General features: G+C 47.9%; 1 protein-coding gene across 1 annotated transcript in view; it reads right to left on the bottom strand.

The window, feature by feature from the left end:
* Positions 1 to 16,671, bottom strand: part of LOC308483156 (hemicentin-1-like) — a 56,934-nt gene continuing 40,263 nt past the window's right edge. Inside the window, exons 14-19 of the mRNA XM_081016740.1 lie at positions 13,225 to 13,497; positions 11,683 to 11,949; positions 7,989 to 8,112; positions 6,410 to 6,462; positions 4,327 to 4,358; positions 1 to 2,474 (exon numbers count right to left, since the gene is read on the bottom strand). Of these exons, the coding sequence (XP_080872866.1) occupies positions 2,352 to 2,474; positions 4,327 to 4,358; positions 6,410 to 6,462; positions 7,989 to 8,112; positions 11,683 to 11,949; positions 13,225 to 13,497 (872 nt within the window). The 3' untranslated portion in view covers positions 1 to 2,351. The remainder of the gene's footprint in view (positions 2,475 to 4,326; positions 4,359 to 6,409; positions 6,463 to 7,988; positions 8,113 to 11,682; positions 11,950 to 13,224; positions 13,498 to 16,671) is intronic.

Here is a 16,671-nt window from a genome sequence, read left to right as displayed (position 1 = left end):
TTTTCCATTCTCAATTTATTATTATCGTTATTATTAAAAACAAAATTATTCATCATTTTACAACCAGAATAACAGCCCAAATTTCCACAATCAGCGTTGCGTTCCAATGTTCACTCTCCTCTTGCTCAGATCTGAGCGGCCTTCTCTGCTTCTCCTGTCCCGCAGGACACCAAGTAATCATATGAAAGGCCTGGTGCCAACCGGATGCAAGAGGGAGACAAGCTTTCTTTTGTGGGGGTTCCTTCATTGCAGACGACTGTGCCAGGCCTCCTCAAGATGGGAGAACGATGCATGGGTTAACTGGGGCATGATGAGCCCGGCGCTTGTTCCAAACACTGTTCCATTGTCCTTCCGTCCTGAAGCTTAACGTGAATACATGCCGTCTTCCAGCCACACCCAACGATTAGTGGGGCCCAGAGTGTACGAGATGCTATCACAGCAAAGGGGCACTCTCAGTCAAATATGACAAACTTATGGCATGGAGTGGTGGTGGAGGAAAACGCACACCCAAACAACACGACGAGGGAGCAGAAGGCATGGGATTCCCCTCTCGTTCCTATCAGAGATTTTACAAGGTCTGCCTTTGGCTCAGGCTAACATCAACAGTGCCCGGCATGTCTGCCTCATTAGCTAGAAGCTGGCTAGTTGTGAAACCAGCGCTGATGTTTGAAGCAAAATGGACAACTGCTCGCTGTTAAGCGCCCTCCTCCTTCCTTCCTTGCCACACTTCGTTGAATTTTGCAGTTCGCCTGCCCATTCTGAGACGTTTCTTTGCAGCGTGGGAGTTGAGCTAATCTAGAATGCAGACCCCGCAGTCCCTGATTCTACACCTGCAATTAAAATAAATTAATCTCCTGAGACCCGTTCGCCCTGTCCTTTCCTGCTGGCTCCAGGCATTATTATTGTTATAGCCTTATCTCACTGTAGCCCCACAACGATTCTGCAAAGGAGGTTAGTCTGAGGGGTAGTTAACTTGCTCAAGGCTGTTCAGCGAGCATCACGGTTCTTGCAACCAACCCCAGTGCTTTGCCCACTGGCTCTGTGGTCGCCCAGGGGACACGGGGAGACATTGGATCTCTTCCTGTTCCACGAGTGGTGGCTTCCTAACCCCTATCCAGTGCTCTAAGCCTCCAGACATTTGGCACAGTTCTCTTCCATTTCTAGACACCACGTAGCTGGAGAAACATGGAAGGGAATCTATTCAAGATGCCTCAACTCACCCCATGTTCTATAGCAGCCTGATGTGCTTAACATATCTGCTCTGCAAAAGCATCTTGCTCCTTCTGTTATAGACTGAATTTGGTGGTTAATCATGAGAAATAGGGTGGTGGAGAGGGGATGACCGGTGGCCTTACTAGGCAGAGGGGAAATAATTATGGCTTTGCCACCACAAATCCTCCCTCCCACCCACACGTCACCTCGAGTTCCATATGCACACATAGGGCACTTTCAAATTCACATGAGCAAAAGAATAGCTGAAGCCAATAGCCAGACTGCAGGGCGAGGGGTGTTGCTGTCTTGTTGAGATGTTGCCAGTTCATTCTGGACAGTAAGAGGGGTCCACGGGTCTGGCCTGACCCCCAAGCAAGTTTTTATGCCTCCTCAAAAAAGAATAAGCTCAGAAGCATCTGGAGTCAGATGGAGGCATCAGAAGCAAAGGTCCTCTCCAGTCCAGACTGGCCCTGGACACAGCTGCCACACCAGCCTGTTTCCCAGTGCACACTTTCCCGGATATCGAGCGCTTTCTTCGCCGGTGCCTGGAATCCAGCTCCCTCAGGGAGGGCTTGTGGTGTCTGGGGTAGGCCTGAGGGAGCAGCAGCCACACCGCTGCCTAGCGACACCACAACCCGAGGGACAGGAGAAAGAAGGGAGGTTTGGCACAGCCAGGAAGCGAAACGATAGCAGGATGGGAAGAGAGAGAGAGTGAAAGGGAAAAGAGGTATCTAAAATGTTTCTAGTTTGTCCCCACACAGATCCGAGGATGAAACGGCCTCCCTCTTGTCATGCATGCCAGCCACGGCAGGGTGGGTGGAAGAAAGGCCTGCTTTCAAACGGTTTGGTTCCATTTCAAACCCTACCCTCAATTACAGAAGGTGGCAGGGCGTAGAGACAAACTTCTGCTTTTTTTGTTTTCAGCTCAGGTTGGTAGAGGAGAACCATCTGAGTGGGGTGTGTGTGTGTGTGTGTGTGTGTGTGTGTGTGTAAGGGAGGGACCGATAGTCTTATCTTCAGAAGAGGCAACAGTTTTTTTTAAAAAAACCCAACCAAAATAAAATCCAGGCAAATGAAGCAGAGGTGAGTCATAGGGGATGTTTGCACTGGTGAGCCCATTAGGGGAGATTCATCTCTGATCATTTCTTCTTAATTTCTGAGTATATTATGTTGCTTTCCAAAGGCCGGGCGGCCGCTGGCTGTGGCTGAGGAGGGTGGTTGGCCTTGAAGGCTAGTGTTGAATATTGTATGTCCTCTTCACCCTGCAAGAGAACATCAGAAGGAGTCAGAGGGAGCAAAGGAAGGTTCGAAGGCAGGGCCCTTGCCACAGGTGGGCCTGTGGGCGGAGCAGCCCCTCCTGGGATCTTGAAAGGCCCTTCCCCGAATCTCCAGTTTTCATAGGAATTAAGAAAAGCAAACAGCAGCACACAAGGTTATAAGGAAAAGCATGCAATCGATAATCAATCTGTTACTCAGGAAACATCAAACTTCCAGTGATCCAGCCAGCGAGTGTAAAAGTACCAGGGTAACAGCCAAGAACTAAATTCTTATTTTGATATTTTGAAACATTTCATTGGAATTTAACAATCTGCCCAATTAAGATTACTTTTAAGTTTACTAGGTTCTCTGTATTTTGCTTCTGGCTGTTTTGCTCTGGTCTTCCTCCTCTGCTGGCCAACACTTACAGCTTATCCACACTTAACTTTTCCTCCACGCTTTCCAGGAACGGTCCACACTTTAAAGCTCTGTGTCCGAGCATCCTTTTTTTTTTTTTTTGATCCATAGCTTTCTGCACAAGAACCTGCTCTTTAAAGCTGAATTGGAGCAAATGGCAACCCACAGAAAACTTGAATGGCCATTCGTTGAGCTTCAGCTTCAAATAGTTAGATTTTGCGGGGAAAGCTCCGGGGCAAAAGAAAGGAGCTCAAGTTTTAAAGCGTGGACCTGTGCCTGGAAAGAGAAGGGCAAAAAGTAATTGTGGCTAAGCCTTTAGCCAGCACCACCTGAGCCCCAAGTCCCCTACCCACTGCACATGAGCAGGTCCATTTTAAAAGGTGGCGATCACAGAATCACAGAATTGTAGAATCGGAAGGGACCTCAAGGGTCCCACAATGCAGGAATGTCAGCTAAAGCATCCTTGACAGATGACCATCCGACCTCTGCTTAAAAACCTGCAGGGAAGGAGAGTCCATCACCTCCCAGGGGAGGCCGTTCCAAACAGGTGAGGTGGAGGCCAAAGAGAAGCTTATGAATCTCCTAGCAACTAGCTCCTAGTTCCCCTTTAGGGAGCCCTCTCCTCCTGCTCAGAGAGAGACACATCTAATTCCCTCGGAGGTGCTAGAAGCGTGTAAAATTAAACTCTACGTTGACCAGCAGACTGTACAGACTTACCTCACTTACCCTGGAGCAAGCAAGACATCCCCAGGGTAGTTTGGCTGTATGGGCACCAAAGTCCACTCACCTCTCAGGCCAGAATCCTGGATCATTAGGGCTAGGATACCAAGTGACCAGAACACATGGGTGGGGAGAGGCAGATTGTTTGTTAAGCATGATAATGCTTCTGAAAATTTGGAACGGACCTCGGGGGTCACCCATCCCACGACCTGCTGATGCAAGAAATCCACTACTACAGCATCTCTGCTAGGTGGACCTGTGCAGCTTCTGCCTGGAGATCTCTAATGAAGGACAGTTTGCCACCATCAAGGCAATCCAAACTTCTTGTCCCCATCAAGAACTTGAGTCGTTGTCACATTGCTATGTTCTGCAGATGAAGCTGCTGTTGGCATGTCAAAGAGTTGGGGCTGCTTCCTTGTTCCAGGATTGGGAATGGGCTCAGGAAGCCCCCAGACCTCTCTAGGGCTGGGCGATATCTGGTTTTCAGCACTGTGATATATCACCAGCTAAACATCGCAATGTACCAATATATCACAATGTCTGAAATAAGGATGGAGCTATGTTGAGGCATTGGCTGGCTTCACAGTTTCTACCACATAGTGATTTTTGGATAGCACACACACACACACACACACATCATGATTTGCAAGATATTGCCAGGTCAAAAATTACGAAACCAATATCATGATACGGACTTCAATATCATGATTCCGTCCTTACCGGTGTGGGTTTGGTGTCAGTGACGCCCTGGTCTGAAATGACAGAGACAGGACAGAGAGAGAGTATCAGGGAACTGGCAGGTACAACAGACAGAGCCTGAACACAAGCCCACGGGAGCCAAGCAGGAGACACTGAAAACCCACAACCCTCTGCCCTTGGACCACAGTGGGGCGGGGACTCCCACTGGATTAGCGGAAGCAGACAGGACAAATGGCGTGAGCTGGATTAGTAACGTGGTAAGCAATGAAGGTGCCTGGCCGGGATTTCCCCCTTGGTATCAGGAATCTCCTAAAGGGCTGTATTCCTTTAGGGCTGACCTCTCTGACCATGTGCCATCCAGACATTGCTGGGCTCCCAATGGGAGAGTCCAACAGGATCTGGGGGGTGGGGTGGCACAGCTTAGCTACCCCCACTTTTAGGGCTGCATAGAAAGGAGAGGTCCACTGGGTATGCACAGCTGCTACTTTCACTAAACCACAGTTTAGTGAAAGGGGAGGGGGGAGGCCTAGCAGGTAAACATTCTCTCTTCGGGCAACTCTTAAAACCTCAGAAGCCTACACTGAGCCCAGACTGGCAATCCTACAACATGGCAATGTGTGTTTAGGCATCTGTCTGTCTTGAGAGACAGTGCACCTCCGGGAGTGAAGTCAAAGCGCTGCGTGAGCAGCAGCCAAGTGTGCCTAGAGGTTCTGCACTGCCCACATGACAAGACCGCCCTCTTGGCCTCGCTGATGTGGTCCAAAGGAAAGCAGAGCAAGACATTTGGCGCCAGCGATGCTGCAGGAGTTGTACAACGCCAACCGTTTTAGGGACTCCACTCTGGATTTGTGTAGGGTTTACTCCCGAGTCTGTTCTTCTCCAGAAGATATCCCACAAGGCAGCAGAGGTTTAGGATCAGAGTTTTCCTTCTCCTAAATGGGCTCCTGTCCCAGATGGATGAGCCCCACCTGCCCCTCACTTCCCTCAACAGCACGTGCAGGAACTGCCTTCTTGACCGTTGGACCCGCTTTTGATATCGTCTGCTCCATCTGCCAGAGTCTGTCTTCGCATGCAGGGGAAAGTCCCTAGCTCACTGAGGGTGTGAGATCCATTGGCTACCCTCACCTGGTTTAGCCAGCCAGTTGAAGCTGTTTCCAGGGTGTGGTTGCTGTCACCTGCTGACACCTTCTAGGAGCCCCAGGTGAGAGCTGAATGCAGGGTGGGGACCAAAGGTGAGCAAGGTAACAGTCCATCAGCTGGACAGGTGGGACAGGAGTGGGGATGTGTGTGTGCATGTAGACCGTCCCCTCCTCACCCCAGTCTTTTCCCCATCTCACACCCTTCCCCCTTGCTCCAGCCCCACCTGCTGCATCTTCCTACCTGTGCTGAGTCCACCTGAGCACTCCAAGGCCAATGTAGGGAGTAGAGGAAGGGAGCCACCTGCTTCCACCCTCACCCCTCAATTCTTCACTTCCGTTCCTTGCTTCGCACCAAAGCCCAAGCATGATTAAAGAAGCAGGCAAAGAATGGTCTTGGATAGACTTGATTCCAGGAAAATTACGGTGGCGGTGCAGAGGGCAGAGATAGACGTTCTCTGGAGAGACCAGTCTGGCGAGCCCCATCACCTCCTGCAAGTCCCCTCTTGTGAGCTTTTCCACCACCAGGCTGGCTACAGAGCCACAGCAGGAATCCCAAAAAGACGATGAAGGGTTTTTGTGGGGTGGGCGGAGAGGGCGACAGGGGACAGGAAGATACCCACACTCCACAGAAAACAGCAGCTTCCTTTCCCCTCCCCAGGAGGGGTTAGGGAAGAGATTCCCCCAGCCAGTCTCTTGGAAATGGGAGCTGGAGCAGCTGTGAAGTCCTTTCTCCCTGTTCCCATGAAACGGATTAAGCAGGAGTTTCCCATGATGCATCTGGGTTGGGGATGGAGCGGTCCTACTTGCCCATGCTTTGGCACAGAAGTGCATGGGAAGGCCATCTACCTTCTTCGTGAAGTATAAAGGCTCAGCTTAAACGGGGTGATGGTGGCCGGGGAGAGTAACATAGAGCACACAACATGCGTCACACAGACCCCGGCCCAGCCCGTTGGGCTGATACTTACTGCGGCCGGGAGCTGAGGGTATGTTTCCATTAGATGAGTGTTGTTCCGTCCTCCTAGGTAAACAGCAGACACTGTTTGATCCTATAGCAAGCAGGGGGTCTCTCCCCCAACAACAGAACCAGTACATTACCCCTCGTCCTATACTAGTGACCAGTCACGTGAAATAATAAATCTCATTCGCTTTCTTTGTGCCACATAGTCATCCATCCAATTTTTATCTTGCCCTTGGCCACACCAGTGGTGGTTTCCAAACTTTCTACACTGACAGAACCTTCCCCGTATTGACCGGTTTGCAAAGGGAACCCTCATGTGCCAGCAAAGGAAACCCCGGTAAATTGCAGGGAATTCTGGGACACGTTCTAAAGAGCGCACTCAGTTCACAGGCAACCTCCGGCCCTTCAGATGCTGCCGGACTACATCTCCCATGATTCCCAGCTAACAGGGCAACTAGTCAGGGATGGTGTAAGTTGTAGTCCAACAACATCTACAGAGTTGAAGGGTCCTCAACTGGTCATAAAAGAGCACTGGCAAGGCCTTGGGGGGCCTCGGTGTTTCCCTGTGTGAACTGAGAATAGGCCTAGGGCACACCCCTATGTGGTTACGAGCAAAAACCAGTAGCCATGGGCCAGCCTTGTTTTGTCTTGCCTATGGCAAGTATTGGAGATGATCTGAAGACCTCCCCCCAGTCTCTCTGTCTTTCAGACACGCCCCCCCGACCTTTATACGTCTGTTCCGAGTTCAGGAGACGAATCTTCTCCTCCCGTGAACACCGTCAGTCTTTGAAATTTTGCCACTATCATCATCCTACCTCACCCCTTACGATCTCCCCACTTACATATGTATTTGACTTTTCAGGGTCCCAGATAGCTGAAAGTTTGGCTGGTCCATACTTAATATTGTTGCCTAAACATATCATCAACAATGCTTAAGACTTAACACTTTAAAAAAAGGGTCTATCCAATCATAATTATCCATTCGCTCCATATGTGTGTTTTAAACTTTTTGAATGCTTTTAGTGGTTTCACTGTATGATTTTATGCTTTTATTGCTGTACACCGCTTTGATGAATTTGTTATATTACAGCAGTATACACATATTTGTTATAATAAATAAATTTATTTATAAACCAAGAAATAAAATGTGTGTGCTTTTGGAGTCACCAGATTCAACAGAGGGCAGGCCTTCTGTGTCTTTTGACAGGCTATACAGAAGCGGGGAATTTCAGCCGCTGCAACTTATTCAAGTTCTTTCCAAGTGTCACAGTGGAAGCAGAAGTTTCTTCCCCTGCCCCATCTTGAATCTGGCAATCCGGGATAGTGTCTGTGCTTTGGCTGGGAGGCATGAACAGCGGGACACACTTGGTTCTTCCAAGAGATGTGTAAGACAGGGCTCCGACCCAGGCTGGAGAGACAGGAAAGAAACCCGCACCCCTGAGACAGCCTCAAACCCCGAGCGTGAGCAGAGAGACCAATCAAACCAGGTAAATAGAGCAGGAAGGTCCTAGAGAAGCTGGGGAGATGGTAAATTCAGATGGCAAATAGGGAACCCCAATCCAGGATGAACGGGATGGCAAACTTACCCCAAGGCAGTCTTGGTGAACAGGAAATATCCCAGACCTCCAATGAGTGCTACTCCAAGCACACAACCTATGACAATTCCAGCAATTTGTCCTGGACTGAGACCCGAACCTGATGGAGTTGATTCTGGAAGAGGGGAACAAGAGGAATCGTGAACTTTGGAAAGTACAGTATACACTAGTGGCCAAAATTATGGAAACCTTTTGGGAAAAGTGTATTTCTGAGATGAGATGTCTCATAACACCATTTTGGGGGGGGGGGTAAGACCATAAAATTATATATCAATGGAAAGATAATTTAATGAAGAGTGTAATGCAACCAAGTTTGTTCAATTATCTGTATTCTATCAAAAGTTATAGCCAAATAACCAGAAAAAGGAAGCACAACATGCTTAGGTTGATATGCAGAAGTCCCCCCCCCCCCGCAAAGAAAACCAACTCTATGACTGTAATGCCCCTTTCCCTTTACTAAATCATTCTTTTGGAACCTCTATCCAAGGTTGTCACCTGTTGATTTATTTTAGCGTCCCTAGCTCCTGTGCCTTCAACGTCACTCTGACAAACAGAAATTCAGACAGTGAACTTTTTAATGGCATGGAGGTAAGTGGTGATGGTGGGGAAAACTTCACCAGCTTGTTTTCTGCATGGTCTGACTACTGTTAACAAAGCAAAGGGGCAGGAGTGAAAAAAGAGGAGGCAACTTTACCCCAGGTTTATATGTGGTGTGGGTGCAGCGAGGCTTCTCAAGCTTTCACTTCATATCCCCTTTCCCCACAAGCGCTGGCCTTAGGATTAATTTTAAAATAAATTCTACAACACTTTTCATTTGCTGTAATAGCAAAACGGTTCACAACCCAGAAACCTTATGGGATTCAACAAAACCAGAAAAATCAGCCAAGTACTAGAGGTCAGGCAAGGCCAGGGCAAAGAGACAGATCTTTAACGGCTGGCAAAAGCAGCCAGGCTGGCCTAATAGGGAGAGTGAGCAGTCCACACGGTAGGAGCCACAACAGAAAAGGTCCTGTCGACTCTTATGAATGTAACCTTCATAAAGGTCTGATATGGTTAGGGGGTTCCCATCTTTAGGCCATAGTGACATGGGCAGCCTATTCGGGAGGAGGAAGTCCTGCAAATATCCTCATCCCAAGCTCTATAGGGCTTTGTAAATTGAAACTAACAGTGCAGTCCCTAACCATATTGTCAGGGAACTGACATCGGAGCTAGAGGCGGAGGGAAGGCTCTCAAATGATGCTGGAGAAGGGCCCAGCAGGGAGAGAGGCAGCTCCGCAGATGGGGAAGCAAATCAGCGCTACACCAGGGATAAGGAGGGGCTGAGGGGGGAATCGGCGAGAGGGCTCCAGGACTCTTCACCGGACACCAGCGGGGAGAGCACTGGTCCCCCGCTACCCACGCCCACCCTGAGCAGAAGACTTCCGCGCAGAGAGAGTAGGAGGAGACTGGGTGTCAAACAACTTTTATGTTGGAAAAGATTTAAGAAACGCCCACTGACGGATTCTGCTAGCGACTGAGGCAGCCACGAAGTGAAGGGCTGCCCAGACTGAAAGGTTTACCAAGGCAACAAAGCCTGGAGAGGCGGCAACTTACGCACGAGCAACCTATACTCATTATACATATCTACTCAGAGGTTATTCAAGTTGGTGATGGCTACCTCCTCCCTAGCCTGGCTGCTGCTCTCCTACCAGGAGCTAAGTCATGGTTTGACTTAGCGTTTTGTGTGTACCTGGGCTGGTGGTTTCTCTCACTCCAAACAAACCCAGGGGATGTAGCCAAGGTTTGCTCTTGGCTTACAGCTTGTGGTTTGCTTGAGGAAGACAAGTCACGAGCCTGGGTTTGGAACATGAGCTACGACAAACCATGGCTTAGCTCTAGATAGTGTTGAGTAGGGTTGCCATATGTTTGGAATTTCCTGGACATTGCCAAAAAAAGCTCAACAACTCTTGAAATATGGCAACCCTAGTGTTGAGCAACCCACACGCTTGCTCATTAATACTTAGTCATACTTTGGCTTAGCGTTCCGTGTGAAACACACTACGGTCAAATGATTTTGGAGCCCTCTGATGCACACTCACAGGAGAAGAAGGGAATCTGTTTCTGGTTCATATTATTCTATGACTATTATTATTATTATTATTAATAATAATAATAATAATCCATCCTTCACCCTACAGTCCCAGGGTGGATTACAACAATTTAAAATACAACATTAGATACAGTTTAAAAACTTACAATTGCTAAAAGCACAATCACAAAAAAACCGATTTAATAAAAATAACAATATCTAATAAAAAGCAATATACAGCTGCTTATATTACACTTAGGTTTCCAATCTTTCTGCATCTTAAAGGCCGTTTCTTATTTGCTTCAAATTTGCAGCTCTAAGCTGAGAGGTTGTGTCGCATTTTGGTCTGATGCATGTAAGAGGAAGCTGTTGGACTTTTCAAACGCCGAGAACAAAGATGAAAATTAACAAACATCTAAATTTGTTCCTGTAACCAGGGGGTTGGTAGTGAGTCAATATTAACAAATTCACGCCATGCCTATGGATGATTCTATGCAAACAAATCGGCAAACCAGAACCACCACAAGAAACAGGGTTCTCAGGCTGCAGAACAGAGAGTAGCTCTGTACCTTGCAAACCAGTAGGTCTCTTCACACATCACATGCACAGGGGCAACACAGATACAAAGGGTGTGTGGAGGCTCCATCCCGGATGACCTGTGGCTCGTCCTGTGTGGAGGGACAACTTCTGGAGCAGGCAGCCCTTTCTACCCATGTGGGCTCCCTAAGGGATTTAGAATGCGGGAATACCAGGTGTATAAAGCAACATGGGTAGCCCCACAAGAAGAATAAAAAAACCCATGGCTTGCACTTGCTGCACCCCTTCTACAATGCCTAGTTAACCTGTATCATTTTTGTACTTCTGAGCAGCTTCTAAACCAATGTCCACACATCTCCGGATCATCATTCCTCCTCCAAAAGAAAACATCTCGCTGCATAAAACCCTTAATACTAAAGACTACAGAAATTTGCCACAAAGTTTTTCCCTAGCATTCAGGTGCAAGAATAGATAACAAGGTCTGCCTCTTCTGTTTTTTAACCCTGGCCCTGCGTAATCTGTGCCTTTAAACTGCAGTCGGACACCCAGAAACCCAGCAGGTGAAGATTTTGCTAGTAAAGAGCTGCAACAATGCAGGGTGGGGAAAACCGAAGCTGTCACGTTTTCAGGCTGTAGTTAAAGTTTAATTTTTTTAACGCAGTTTATTGTTTGATTATATCTTATCTTGCTTGTCGTGTTTTATTTTGTGACACTGTTAATAGTCCTGCGTGGCCATCTCGCCTAGAAAGGCAGGGTATATGTTTTTTTTAAATAATGAAAGGCGCAGGAGCAAGGGAAAGCCTAAACAAGACCTTTGGGTTGGATCCAGTTCCACCTAGTTCCACTGAGATCACGGGGAGTTGTCAGGATGAACTCACTCAACTGGTTTCAATGAGATCTTGGTGCAGCTGACTTTAGATACCACCCTTTTCTGCCCGCAAAAAGAGTCAGTTGCGTCCTCCTCTGTTAATTCCACTCAGATTGGCCACATTTCCAAATAACCAGGTCCAGGGGGAGACTGTGGGACATTCAAAATGCTGGTGGGACAAGAGACAAATGTGGGCTTGTCAAGGGACTCACCCTGCGTTGTCAATTTCACACTGACAGATGCTGAGGCCAGCTTCTTAACGACGCTGTTGTAAGCCTGGCAGGTGTAATTGCCTCCATCTTCCCAGGCTGTTAAGTCTGTGCTGAAGGTGTTCGCCGTCACATTCATATTAGTATGATTGAAAAACCACCGAAACTGGGCTTCGGGTAGGGACTCTGCAGTACACAGCAGAGCCAAACGGGAACCTAGTTTTAGAGTTACAGTTCCTGTTTGGTTCAGCTTAACGTTATTTGGCCCATCTAGAAAGGAAAGCAAGTAGAATCAGGACCAAGGGGTGGAAACAGGGGAGAGGTGCGTTTGTGTCGTCCTGCCCCCCTGTGTCTGTACACCACCCCAAACGGAGGAAGAGAGCTGGCCAACCAGCTTTAGGGCTTAATCTGAGAAAGTGTTCGCTGGGGTTCAGCTCTCCGAAGCCATTTTCAATCCTGGGGCTTAGCTTTAGGATTCCCTGGTCCTGAATGGGGTAACTGTGCCCCTGAAGGACCAGGTGCGCAGCCTGGGAGTCATTTTGGACTCACAGCTGTCCATGGAGGCACAGGTTAATTCTGTGTCCAGGGTGGTTGTCTACCAGCTCCATCTGGTACGCAGGCTGAGACCCTACCTGCCCGCGGACCGTCTTGCCAGAGTGGTGCATGCTCTGGTTATCTCTCGCTTGGGCTGCAATGTGCTCTGCGTAGGGCTACCTTTGAAGGTGACCCAGAAGCCACAACTAATCCAGAATGCGGCAGCTAGACTGGTGACTGGGAGCGGCCACCGAGACCATATAACACCAGTCTTGAAAGACCTACATTAGCTCCCAGTACGTTTCCAAGCACAATTCAAAGTGTTGGTGCTGACCTTGAAAGCCCTAAACGGCCTCGGTCCAGTATATCTGAAGGAGCGTCTCCACCCCCATCGTTCTACCCGGACACTGAGGTCCAGCACCGAGGGCCTTCTGGCGGTTCCCTCACTGCGAGAAGCCAAGTTACAGGGAACCAGGCAGAGGGCCTTCTCGGTAGTGGCGCCCGCCCTGTGGAATGCCCTCCCACCAGATGTCAAAGAGAACAACAACTACCAGACTTTTAGAAGACATCTGAAGGCAGCCCTGTTTAGGGAAGCTTTTAATGTTTGATGTATTGCAGTGTTTTAATATCTTTTTTTGGAAGCCGCCCAGAGTGGCTGGGGAAGCCCAGCCAGATGGGCGGGGTATAAATAATAAATTTATTATTTATAAATTATTATTTAGAAGGGAGGCCTTTATTAATAAAGGAGACAGCATCTGCCAGCATTTGCAGAGTACTTTTCCCGCCTCCCCACGAGCTACCTCCACACATCAGGGTTAGGGAATAGGGGGCTCCTAGCCTCCAAGTATGCTTCGAGCGCCAGCACCCCTTATTTCAGAAAGACCAGGGGTGGGGAGATCAAGGGAGAGAGGAAATCCCCATTAGGACTCACAGATGCCCTCCCTGCCAAATGCATGCAGCAATGGCAAGGAGAAAGGAGCCACCAAGCATTTTCAAACCAGGGTTACTTACATGCCAAGCTAATCTTACTGGGCTTGCTTGTGGCATTGCTGACAGGGTTGGTAGCTTTACATGTATACATCCCTTCCTCATCTTTGGAGACGGCAGTTAGAGTGAGGGTTCGGTTCCTGTTGAAAAGCTCAGCCTCATCTGGGACAGGGTTACTGTCCTTGAACCAGGTGACGTTGACATCGAGGCTGTTGGAGGTGTTACACTGCAAGGAGACGTTTGCGTTCTCTGCCACTATGGCTTCTGCAGGCAACAGGACTGGAATGGAGAGGGTTTCTGCACACAAAACAGAAAGAGGGTCATGTTTTGTGGGTCCTCATGGGTCCTAAACCTGGGCAGGGTCTTTTCAAGTGTGGTTATTAGGGAAAGTGCAGCACTTTGCCTCTGGAGTGTGTCAGAAATCCTGTCCCTTTTAAAGCAGAATCCTGCTTCTTGTGAAAGCATAGCTCAAGATTGCTATACGAAAGTGTTCAAGGAATTACGTACTGAATTGCTAGGGCCGTGGGTTGTTTTGGGCACCGTTGTCTCTGTTGCATTATAGAGAACACACGGAAAGGGTGTGGGTGGGTGTGTGTGTGTGTGTTGGAGGAGATACATTTTGGCAGCATTTCCAGGCAAGACAATCTCGAGGAGGAAGCAAGTGAGCTAGAAGCTTCCTGCAGCTGCTCTCCAAAGGCCTCTTCTTAGCAGCAATTTACATGGAATTTGCAAACTGTGATTTAATGAAATTTTGAAATGAGAGTAGTTGAGACAGCGACTGACCTCATGCTTTGACATTAACAATTAAGTGGCGCCAGCGACTGCTATAACCCAGAGACATTTTACAAAAACAAGGTGATTTGAATTTTTTTTTTTACAACCTCTATGTTGTCGTGGTCAGTTTTAAGCCCTATTAGTGCTCAATCTCGGGTGTCCGTCCCTTGCCCATTTAAAAGTAGTTGGACACCAGTTGCTGATGGCGTCACATAATAGGCTGTTGTGGGGTTTTTGTAAAGGGAATGTTAATATGGGGAGTGTGCTGCTAAGTGCTTTAATGAAGTGTCGGGGAAGTTTATGCAATTTGCAGGAACGAGCAGGAAAGCTTTCCCAGGGTTCTTCCACGAGGCTGTGCAGAACATCCTGGGCAATTGCACTGCATGCAGTGATGCTTCGAGGTTCCCGAGGGTCCTGGGGCAAGATGCTCTTAGTTGGGCCCTCTTCCTGAACAGGCACCATTTAACCTGCCCATTGACCATTAGCTCGTCTCTTCTCCTGGGCCAAATCGGCACCACCTCTCAGAGAGAGAAAGAGAGAGAGAAGACAAGGCAGTCTAACCCAACCTGGTGCCCTTCCAGATTTTTGAGATTACAAGTACCATCAGCTCCAGCCAGCACTGATGTGTTAGCAGGAGCTGATGGGGACTGTAATTCAGAACATCTGGAGGTCACCTGCATTGGGGAATATGGTGACAGGGTGAGCCTGCTCCTCTCATTGCTTGCTTGAAGAGAGCAGGAGGCGAGTCAGCAAAGAAGCTGCAGAGGCACCTACTGAGGAGTCCTCCTAACCACTAGGAGGAAGGTCAAGACGTTTATTGGATAGTGTGTGTGGGGGGGGGGGGGTCACTGCTAGGGAACTGAATGGACAGGGGTGCAGGTCCCTGACACGTATTTGCATGCAATCTGCATATGTTCATTTATATGTAGAGATGCCTCTGGGAAATTAAGATGTTGAGAGGCTGGGGTTTCCTCACCACGACTGCACTTCATAATGCACTCAGCCGTCCTATAAGCAAAGTAAAATAAATAGTTAAAACAGTTTTTTTTTAAAAAAAAAGGAGTGGAGGAGGAAACGAACAGATGTAAAATACCCCCTGGCTCAAGGTCCCCTGGGACGCCTCTGGTGGTGCAGCAGGATTTATCAGATTCAGAGACATGCTTTTGATTTTTGTGTTAAATCACACGTGTGGGTGCTCTTGTTTAATTGGTTTTCTTGGATTTGGGAATGCATTCAATTAATTAAAAGAAAGCAAAGCGACGCCAGCAAGGAGCAATGGGAACTGAATTTTAGGAGGAAAACGAAAAGAATTCACTAGGAACCCTTTCAGAGAATTCCAAGGATACAGTCCCTGGGAACCACAAGTAGTAAATTGGTTTGAAAGGCTGATATACTGATTTTATACTGATGAGGGCAGCGCATAAGTCAGAGGTGGGGTGTTGGTGGTGGGAGAATAAGAGAGATGAGGAACAGACCTCAGATGCACTACACAGAGTTGTTATCACTGAGAGAGGTGACTCAGTCAGCCAGGATATCCCCCAGGGTGACAAACAAAGCAGTAAGCTGTATCTCAGTTCAAGGGTTGAGCTTTATTGGCATAATAAGGAAATGCTGAAACTAAGATTAAAGAAAGGCATTTGAGATGCATCGTGCAGAAAGAACCTGGAGGACACAAACACACCTGGAATGTCACATTTTCATAGACAATGGATGCTGGATAGATGAGGGTAAATTACCGGTACAAGTGAAAGAGTGGACTGAGACAGCACAAAGAAGCGATTTGCAAATTCTACAGAGCAAACAGATGTGAAAGAGCAGGCTTTTGCCTAACTCATCTGCCAGGAAGCAGCAATGGAGCTGATGACAGTTCACAGTTCTGGGTGGCATGTGACAATGCGACCATGAGAAACAGCCAGCAACAACTTCAACGCCCAATGGCTGGTGGGGGTTGGAAGCAGACCTAGATACAGGACTCTCTGAACCTGAGCAGAGCTGTGACACATTAACCTAGTAACCAACCGAAACTTAACAGGAGGCATTCGCACAATCATTTTGCATCAATTAGTTACCTGAGAATCAGGGCTGTGTGTACTCCATGTTTTAAAAACAAACAAACAAAAAAATCTACAACTACCTAGGGAATCCCAATTCTGCTCCCAAAAAAACCTGAATTCTGTGACATAAAAGAAATTACGCAGGTTCAACTTACTTCGCAGATTTGCACAATTTAGCCTTTCATTTGTATTGGTCTGCATAATCTCTTGGTTCATGTTTTCCTGTGTAAGGACAAACCCCAGGCATTGGCAACCATTCTTTTAGTGACCTCCCTGGCTTCTGAAATTTCAGCAACTATCTACCAAACACTCCCAGACATATTGTTGCAGTAGTAAGGGACAGAAACTGTTTTAAAAGCTTTGCAATCTGGCACTTGCAGGGATAACGGTTTCTCTTTACAGGAGAACCCCCAACTGGGGATAATCATGGTTGCCATTTCCAAGAAGGTGAAATCTCAAATACAATGGTTGCGTATTTGTGTAGGGTTCATGCAAAACCCTGAAAAATTTGTGAATTCGTAACTTCTATGCACTGAATGCATGCTTGGAAGGCACAGAGCAGGGGATAAAGAATCCCAGTCACACTGGTTTAAAACTGTCAAGTTGGCACAGCCCAAAGGGCAAGGCAACAGTTGCATATGAT

The sequence above is a fragment of the Podarcis pityusensis genome (assembly GCF_964106645.2).
Source record: "Podarcis pityusensis genome assembly, chromosome: 8".
Lineage (NCBI taxonomy): Eukaryota > Metazoa > Chordata > Lepidosauria > Squamata > Lacertidae > Podarcis > Podarcis pityusensis.
Note: the sequence above shows the minus strand (reverse complement) of the source record. Positions and strands in the feature narration are given on the sequence as shown.